The sequence below is a fragment of the Cibotium barometz genome, chromosome 15 (assembly GCF_041138505.1).
Source record: "Cibotium barometz isolate CiBa-2024 chromosome 15, ASM4113850v1, whole genome shotgun sequence".
NCBI lineage: Eukaryota > Viridiplantae > Streptophyta > Polypodiopsida > Cyatheales > Cibotiaceae > Cibotium > Cibotium barometz.
In genome coordinates, this window is record NC_141060.1 from 29,223,379 (window position 1) to 29,233,017 (window position 9,639).

The 9,639-nt window shown below is 40.3% G+C and overlaps 2 protein-coding genes across 2 annotated transcripts; one reads left to right on the forward strand and one right to left on the reverse strand.

The window, feature by feature from the left end:
* Positions 1 to 246: 246 nt before the first annotated feature.
* Positions 247 to 2,365, forward strand: LOC147631153 (uncharacterized). Its single transcript, XM_086809488.1, has 3 exons — positions 247 to 587; positions 666 to 1,056; positions 1,138 to 2,365. The coding sequence occupies exons 1-3, from the start codon at positions 315 to 317 to the stop codon at positions 2,277 to 2,279; spliced, it is 1,806 nt and encodes a 601-aa protein (XP_086665614.1). The 5' UTR covers positions 247 to 314; the 3' UTR covers positions 2,280 to 2,365.
* A 2,319-nt stretch (positions 2,366 to 4,684) lies between these two features.
* LOC147631154 (uncharacterized) lies at positions 4,685 to 9,025 on the reverse strand. Its single transcript, XM_086809149.1, has 8 exons — positions 8,429 to 9,025; positions 6,273 to 6,536; positions 6,034 to 6,102; positions 5,844 to 5,945; positions 5,505 to 5,728; positions 5,272 to 5,400; positions 5,030 to 5,194; positions 4,685 to 4,859 (listed from the first exon to the last, which is right to left on the reverse strand). The coding sequence occupies exons 1-8, from the start codon at positions 9,008 to 9,010 to the stop codon at positions 4,685 to 4,687; spliced, it is 1,710 nt and encodes a 569-aa protein (XP_086665275.1). The 5' UTR covers positions 9,011 to 9,025.
* Positions 9,026 to 9,639: the final 614 nt, after the last annotated feature.

The window sequence follows — 9,639 nt, forward strand, 5'->3', positions numbered from 1 at the left end:
AAACAAGGTAGCCCACAAAATGGAGGTTATGCAATTCTTTTATGCCTTTTCGTATGGTAGAATTTAGCACCTATGTGACCATTTTCTTATTTTAGGTGATCTATGTTCAACCCTATAATCCAAATGCTATCGATGAATACAAAAGACCATTCATCCTTATCATTCAAGATGCGTGGATGTTGGAGATGGCAATGCGTTTCTCTCCCCATAATGCTTGGGCTGTGGATAGCACATTCAAGACGAATGTTTTTGGTCTACCTCTCTATGCAGCTGTGTTGCCCAACCAAAACGGTGTCGGTATTCCAATTTGGCTAATGATGTGCACAAGTGACGTTGCCACTAATCAAGAGAGCATAGCTTTAGAGCTTACCTTCAAGTTGATCTTCTCAAGAATGTCTCAAACCCGCCCTACTGCCATTGTAATCGACAAATGCCCAATAGAGCTACAAGCCATTCAGAAGGTGGTTAATGCAGATTCTTGTTGCTGGTTTGAAGATAACCAAGGACAACGTCAACAAATCGCCGCGCATGTCTTACTATGTTGGTTTCATGCCAAGAAAGCATGGGTGGAAAACCTTTTGCCACAGGTCTTCTCATACCCTTGTCTATTATGAGTGACAACTAGAGTGCTGGACATGGTTCTGAGTTGTTTTGCTACTTTGCAGGTTTCAAAAGACAAGCAAAATGATGTTTATAATCAGCTATCAAACCTCATGCAAGCAGATTCTGAACAGGCATTTGAAGGAAGATTCCAAGTGTTCTTGCAGCAGTACTCATCACATGTGAATGTATGCCGCTATGTTTCTAATGGTTGGTGTGGGCAGACATGTGTGTGGCGGACACGTTGGCCCAAGTTTGGTCGTCTTTTTCCACATGGAAACGTCGACACAACAAACCTAGTGGAGAGGTTATGGCAGTACATCAAGTACACCCTCTTGGATGCAAAAATCAATAGATCGATATTGGTCCTCTTGCATGCTCTCGTAGGCGACTCTCAGACAGGCACACACATGGGGGGTACTTTACTAGAGTTTTTCAAACAAAAACAAGAGTTAGGTAAATTGCCATTTTTCTTTATGCCATAGTATTTCAGTGGTAGGATTTGCTGCTCTGAATGGATTCTTGTTTTCTTCTCAGCCGATTCTGGACGCTTTAGTATCCAAGGTTCAAGCAAGAGTCACACTGCAAGACTCGCAGGAGGCGAGAGCATCCTTACAAGGTACAAAGATGATTCAACAACGTTGGAAGTGATTGATGAATCAACAATGCTTTTCAAGATCCAAAGCATGTCTAAGCCCACACGATGGTACCATGTAAGCATGCAATGTAGCTACTGTGATTGTCCGGATTGGACATCCAACTGCAAACATCTATATGGGATTCGATTGATATTACAGCATCATTTTCCAAGTCTGTATGCTATTTTGCCTATTGTTGACAATGCACGTTCTTTGGGGCAGCTGCAACATAATGTTGATGTTGGACAAAATGATGAGGGTACCCCATGGCTGAATTTAGAAGGGCAAGATCTTGACATTGGTGAGAATGACCAAGGAATAGGGCTCAACATTGAGCATGGGCAGCATAAAGTAGCAACTAATATTGATGAACAACTAGATCTTTGCATTCAGGACTTCAAAAATATTTTGCAGGGTCTCGAGGAGAGTCTCTCTACATGCGACTCCACACGAAAGGAGTTGATCTTTCAACGGTTGAGGGTTTCAAAAGAGAGTCTTCTTGCATTGGTGGTTCCAAAGGAGGTAGACTTACCTTTGCGAGGCTCCATTCGCCAAATCGAAGCTCATGTGACTCTTACTCGGCTTGGTCATGGTAAGAAACATGAAGGAAGTACTGTTGCTCTTGAGGAGGGGACAACCCCATTACAGCCAACAAAGCGTAATTTCACGGGTACGCTAAGACGTAAGCATCAGCATGGAAGGAGTCGAGTGAGGTTTGAAAAGAGGAATCGTATATTTTGCCCCCATTGCTACAGCAAGACCTTGATGATTGATCCTTTGCAAACACACTCTTGCCATACATGTCATGCATTACTCCCCTTGTCAAGGAGACATGCCCCAGTCGGTTCTGAAGTTGATCTTCTCAACAAAGTTTTCAACTTATGTGATGATTCATCTGTTCAGAATGGAGTGATTATATCTTGTGCATATGGTTTGCACGAAGATGATGAGAGACACTTCAACTTATGCCTCAACAACGGGATTGTGCTTGAAAAGATCCATGCATCTCAACATAGGATCATGCTTGTGTACAGTGGTTGATCGGTAGTACTATCATTGTTGTTGAGAAGACATGTCACAACCAATCAACTAAGATATTTTTTGAAGATTTAAATGCTTCTCTTGTCATGGAAGTACTCTTTATAATGAGATGGTTTCATTTCTCATGCATTGGAATCCATGAGTAAAACTTGAAATTGTCTCTTTTATGTCTATAATTTTTTGTCGCGTTTCAAGAATGCAATCAAACTTGTAACCTTTTTTTGTAGTATATAATAGAGTTTTAGTGTTGCTTGGAATGTCATGTGTTATGGAATGTTTGATTGGAAGGCTCTTGAAGTGTAGAGAAGCTCAAATAAGGTAAGCATATTTTGTTCACTACAAGCTCAACTCTGGTCATTTTTCACGTCCGAGGGTAGCTTTAATGTAGGATTGATGGTAATAAGAGGTCACAAACAACTCCCATCAGTTTTCATAGAGGTTTGAGCATGTCCTATTTTGGCAGCATGCCCAAAACTGGAAATTTCAGGTTTCCCAAATAGGCAGTTTTTGCCAAAGTATAGAGTTTATGCAAAGCAAGAGGTACAAGCAAGCATTGGGGATGCTAGATCATGAAAGAAAGTTGTGGTTTAGTAGCATGCATAAAAAATGCTGATTTGGAAACATTTATGCCTTGTTTAAGTGGATGCATAAACGGCATGTAAGCCGGTTTGACACGTGTGTTGGTGTGGGAAATATATGCCTTGTATTGGTCAAAACACAAGAGTTGAAATCGACTTGGAAATGCATGAGCATTAGTGTTATGTCCGTGTTGGAAATATTATGATATTTGGCTATAGCTATACATCAAAGCTATGTTGGATTAGTAAATGCATGTGTTGCACACTGATTTGGTACAATAAGGGATTTCCAGCTATCTAGTACAATAAAAAAAGCACGCTCTAAACATTCTTCATGATATGAGCGGCATCATCAAGCATTCAAGGTTTTTTGTTGGTCTCTTAGGTATAATGCTAAAGGCTCGTAGTTGAAGCTTGTGGTTTTACATTTTCTATTAAAATTTTGCAGAATGGAATTGGGAAAAACAACCTTACTGCTCACTCGTGTTGGGAAGCTTCTAATCTCAGAGTATGTGTGAAGCTAGAGTATGTGTGAAGCTTAGGTGCTACGCACACACACACACACACATGGATACTTGAATAGGCACCCATTTATGAGCATACATATTACAACTTGTATTTATTTATTTATAGACGTGTATGTATGTATACATGTGTGTGTGTATGTGTGTGTGTGTGAGATAGTCACATGGCACGAGCAAATCAACGCTTCAAGACTAAATAATTGGGCAAATTTGGAAATGACTAAATACATTAAATATGCAAAGAGAGTGGCCTTTGCACCAGAGGGCAATAATCCCACTGCCAAAACATTGACAAGCATAATAAAAACCTAGATTGTACACACTTTACTAAGGATAGAGGTAGACATTCAATGCATCCATAAGAGGATGAACCCATTGTCCAAAACAATATTTAAAAGAGGCAGCAAGGTATAATTAATCATTTGATCGTAGAATGTCATTACAAAAGTAGAATGTCATTACAAAAGTGGGCAAGATATAATTGTTTTAGAATGTAATTACAGCAGATATTGAAAAATGGAGAATTTAATCCCAAAATACTCGCAAAATGCTGCACTAAAACTGTATTGATGGCCCAAAAAACTGAAATTGCTTCAAAACTGAACTGCTCCAAAACTGAACTGATGGCTGCCCAAAAAACTGAACTGATGGCTGCCCAAAAAACTGAGTATGGCTGCCAAGCGTCAAATGTAGTGTGCCGCCTCAAAAGTATGTTTCGCCGATCCAAAAAGTGCCGATGCATTGCACCAAACATGCTTCTTCAGGGTTCACCTAAGCATTTCATGCACCATTGGTGTAGCTCCGTCCTTAGCTTGCACACCTCTTCGTGCTGGAGCCAATCCTTTGTAAGCTGCAAACAAATGCCAACAAGCCAAGGATATAACATTGAGCTTCCAATACCTTACCCAATCAAGCCATGCTAAGCTCATTGGACTTACCCATGTCTTGCCTATGCCATCTTGCAGTATGCCGGCAATGAGATACCTCACAAATGTCATCACATAGAAGCCACAATCTGTGCCGTTGGGCTGCTTTGGTACCTGTTCCAAAATTACATATAGGATGTAGACAACAAAAAATCATGCACAAATAGCATATGGACACATAATTCAACATTGATATACCAACGAAACAACTAAGAAAACTAGCCTCCACCTCAACAATCTTTAGGTCTAGCTCTTTTGCAGGATCATAAAGAGCACATTGGACAACTGAATCAGCCACATGCGGCGCCAAGCACTTAAGAGCGCTGCATAAAATACAAAGCTTAGATTGTGTTATGCTTTGTGAGAGAATATGTGACCTACATATTCACAAAGACACTAGTTTTGTACGTATACCTGTATAAGCTTTCCAAAAACTCCTTTGGGTCTGTAAGTCCCAAAGAGTCCAAGTACAACAGATAGTTTTTCTTCCCCCGTAAACGAAGCACCCTTTTGTCCTTGTTGACATAAAGCACGAAGAGAGACCAATGGCTCCTATTGCACACAAGACAACCAGCAAAAGTGAAAAGCAGACTCCTATTTGCAATAAATAATTGAGTACTATTCCATTGCCATATGCACACCAGCAAAAGTGAAAAGCAGACTGCTAAATGCAATAAATAAATAAAAATCAGCTGATTACTATTCCGTTGCCATGTGCACACCTGCAAATAATAGGAAAGAAACACAACTCAAGTTTGGACATGTCGATGCCAGCAAAGAAACCCGAAAGGTGTGTGACACGGAGCTCCAACGTCATGGAATACCACATGGAGTCAACGAACAACACCTTCTCAAGAACGGTGCATGGCAACATATTCTCCATCCATCTGTGCATGAAAGGGGGCAAATAAACGCTCATCCATACAACATGACATAGAACACATGACAAGTCTATCAAACTTACATTCCAAATAGATTCATAGTTCTAGTTGATGCCTCATCAACAAAGATTGCCTTCAAAAGTGGCTCATCTATTGCTGCATACAGCTTATACCTCGTGGAATTGAACTCAATCTCAACCCCTGAATTCAACCTGCAATGGAAATCCCAATATCAAAAGAGAAAATAAAAAACAAATGCTGATCTTACAATACAACAAGGGCACACAAAACTGCCAATTAGTTGTGACCCACTAACCTAGATCTTGCAACATTACGTTTTGCTATTCGTAGCCATCCTTCCCCTTTCTTTACCACGGCAACATGCGAGTTAGAGATCTCAAATGTGAGCTTGATATTGTTGCTCGCCTCAGACAAAGTTGGAGAAGATATATTAATTGGCACCGTGGTATTGTGATTTTGCATTGCACGAGAAGATCGAGAAGATCTAACAGGCAACTTCTTCCTTGTAGCTCCACATGCCTACAAAAAGAAAAGAAAAGAGACCTTACGAAGACTTTAATGTTGCACCCATGCAATCTCAAGAAAGCATATAACACATAGTAGAGTAGAGTTCATTATATTTATGTCTATCTACCTTGTCTACCTCCAAACCTTCTTGCATTGGTTTGCTAATCTTCATAAATTGAAATGACCAGTCAAGTGCCTCGTCCACTGTGCTTCCTTTTAGATCATCCATCTACAACGAATGACAAGGCAACATAAATAATATCATAAATAGACTAAAGAAATAGCTCTAAACAAAAGAGAGAAAAAGGAGCACTTACTAGCTTCTTGACACCCATAATTTTTTCCATGTCTACATGTTGCGCAACATTCTCACCAATTTTCAAATCCTACAAACAAGATTGTATAATTACGCAATGCATGATATGGAATGTAAACCGTGATAGTGAACTTAGGCCATATCAATGTAAACCATCACCACTAAGCATGCATGACAATATACCAAAAAGAGAGCAAAGAAATAGTACAAACAAAGATAGTGATAAAGAGCAACACTTACCGTCTTGGTGCTGGCCTTTGAACCCATCCCTCCTTTTGTAAGCTTTTGCTCATCGTCACTCTCAATCTTTTTCTCCCCATCATTTTGACCATGGTGCTCATCGTCACTCTCAAACTTTTGCTCCCGGTGCTCATCGTCACTCTCAAGATTTTGCTCCCCATCATTCTGACCATGATGCTCCTCGTCACTCTCAAGATTTTGCATCTCTTCTTGCTGGTCAAGGTCATCCATAACAATGTGTAACCATGCAGGTAAAGGTTTGACCTACACACATATCTAGTAGCTAAGCCAGTGTACTTATTATATATAACACACACACACATACGACATACAAAACACACACATATGACATGTACGTATAACACATTCATACACACACCTTAAAACAACACCCATGATTTTGCAAACTATAGTAATCAAGACCAAGACACTAAACTAGGGCAGATTTAGTAAACTATGACCATGTCTAGACATCAAGACCGGGACACTAAACTAAGGCAGTTTTGGTAAAAACTATGGTCATGCCATATTTTGCTAAACCATGACATGACATGACACACATTGCATATGCACACATACTCATATGCATGCACACACATGCATATGATATGACATAGAAGTAAGATCTTGTGTAAATATGTTTGTGTATGCATGTATGTGTGTGTGTGTGTTCTCGAGACTCATTTGATTATACACAAGGATGTACACACATATGCATATACACACATACTCATATGCATGCACACACATACATATTCATTTGCATGCACACACATGCATGCACACAAGCATAGTCACTCACAAGGGAACGAGAATGTGAACTTGTTTTGAGAAGAGAGGACTATTTGGAACGAGAACATGAAGCTTAAATCAAATGGAATGGGACGTTATTTGCATGAGTGCAATGCATCCACTTGACAATGGACACTCACTCACATGCATGCGCACATGCATTTACATTTACTCACACACATACCCATGCACACACCTTAAAAGTACAAGCACACATATGACATATACATACAACACATATATGGCATATACGTATAACACATACACACACATGCATACACATACATGCCTTCAAAGAATACCTATAATTTGCAACTATGGCCACGTCTAGTAATCAAGATCGAAACACTGAACTAAGGCAGTTCTGGTAAACTATGGTCATGCTACATCCATGTTTTAAATAAAGGTCAATGGTACTAAACAATGGTAATGTCTATTAACAAGGGCATGTGTGTGTGTGTGTTCTTGAGGCTCATTTGATTACACACAAGCATAGTCACAAGGGAAGGAGGAGAACAGGAACGGTTCAGAGAAGAGAGAACTATTTGGAACAGAAACATGAAGCTTAAATATAAGAGAATGGGATGTGATTAACATGTGTGCAATGCATGCACACACACTTGATAATGGCAATTTCAAATTACCCAAGGATGCAAAACAAACACATGCTTTGTAGACATACATGGCCTAATCAAAACCACGTATGTTTGAGAGGCTTATTTGAATTAAAAAGATTATGCAATGCAATAGCATATCGGCTCGAACATGTTGTAAAATCATATGCTCCAATGCGTTGCAACATGCATCAGAACTGGAAGGTGAAAATTCTCATTTTTTGCAAGCCTTACTAAATGTAAGAAATGCAAGAAGTACATGGCATGCACGGATGGGAAATTACACACATACTCCAAAGTCATAATATGTACAACAAACACATATGGCATGTACGTATAACACACACACATATACATGCATGCACACACTTGACACACACAACATATACATATAGCACACATAGATGGCATATACACACATGCCTCAAAAGGACAACCATGATTTTGCAACTAGGGTGATGTCTAGTAATCAAGACCGGGACAATGAACTAAGGCAGTTTTGGTAAACTATGGTCATGCTATAGACATGCCTTAAATATAGGTCAATGATGCTTGTCTACAAAATTTGTTTTTACCTTAGTTTAATGTTAAGTCATCCTAACTCAACAAGATGCATCAAGATTCAACTGCATGTGACTATATGCTTTACATATGTGTAGCACACACATGATCCAAAACAAAAGACTAAACAATCATGATATTTATGAAAACAAGAGACTATAAACTTCTTTTCGGAGCATGTAGACTTACTTTTGTATGTCCATGAGCTGCGATTCGACTCTCAATTTTGGCCAAGCGATTTGCAGCCGTCGACATGTAGGATGTCATCGCGTCTTTCACCCACGAAGCAATGTAGTCCTCCTTTGTGCCTGTCCTAAACACCTCTTCAAGATCGTTCCATGCTTGCTCCGCTTTCAAAGTCTGCGCATGCTCATATGTCAGCCGATTCCTCTCAAATTTTCTATCCTTGTCATGAAATCTTTTTTCTGCTTGTCTTTTCCAACTGCTTGCATTAGGATGAGGGAATATGCGGCTTGGGCGAGATGCCATTTGCTTGTTGGTTGGACGACCAATAACACGCTTAGGGATTTTAACTTGTAAGCCATGCTTTTTTCGGAGGTGCTCCTCCATCCGAACCCTCTTTTCAATGAAGGCTTCGCTCGTCGGACATACATTGCTTGCACGACATTGACGAACGAGCCTCCCATCTGGGAGTTTAACTTCCACATATGGTAGGGGGATGCTTGATATTGCCTCTTTTCCATGCGGAGCTTGGACTACATCTACCGGCGGCTCCAAATTTTCATGCACATTTGATGCAGCCATACCCATTCTAACCTCCAACTTTTTTCGTGGCCTTTTGTTAAGGCTATCAAGGGCAGCCCCTTCTTCAAATGTTCCACCTAAATTTGGTGATTTGGGCAGAGTCGAGGCTTGCTTCTCCAATTTTGGATCCAACCCATCGTCGTCTCTACCCTTGCTGCTTCCTTGCCCTGCAACGACCTTCTTTCCCAGCTTGCAATCTTGTTGTGCAAGAGCCTTCTTGCCCTTGCCCTGTTGGTTTCTAGGTGCCATTCCCAAAAAACCCTGCTCTGCTGCACCTTACAAATCTCTATGAAGAGCCACTCTCCAATTGCAAGCCAACCTTAGTGCAAAAAATCAGCTTTGAATCTAGCCTGTATAAATATGATCCTGGCCCAGTTCACAACCGTGGATCCCATGCTCCACGCTTTTTTAAAAAGCGTGGGACTTAGTCAAGAGGAAGGGCAGCAACATAACTAAAGCATTAGAGTCACCATCTGCATGCATGCACATGAAAAAGACACAAGCGAAGATATGCCATCTGAGCAGCTAAGCATATGCACCTTCATCAATCTATGCAGCCGACCCTTAAACATCGATGAATTGTATTTTTCTTGGAAACTAAGCATTCAAGATGAAAACCCAAATCCAAGCAAACT

Coding starts and splice junctions, on each gene's coding strand:
- LOC147631154 (XM_086809149.1), bottom strand. CDS start 9,010: ATGGGTATGGCTGCATCAAATGTGCATGAAAATTTGGAGCCGCCGGTA. Junction 5,729..5,843: donor AAGGTTTGGAGGTAGACAAG/GTAGATAGACAT, acceptor TTCTTTTTGTAG/GCATGTGGAGCTACAAGGAA. Junction 5,401..5,504: donor CGTAATGTTGCAAGATCTAG/GTTAGTGGGTCA, acceptor TTTCCATTGCAG/GTTGAATTCAGGGGTTGAGA.
- LOC147631153 (XM_086809488.1), top strand. CDS start 315: ATGATGTGCACAAGTGACGTTGCCACTAATCAAGAGAGCATAGCTTTA. Junction 588..665: donor TGGAAAACCTTTTGCCACAG/GTCTTCTCATAC, acceptor GCTACTTTGCAG/GTTTCAAAAGACAAGCAAAA. Junction 1,057..1,137: donor CAAACAAAAACAAGAGTTAG/GTAAATTGCCAT, acceptor TTTTCTTCTCAG/CCGATTCTGGACGCTTTAGT.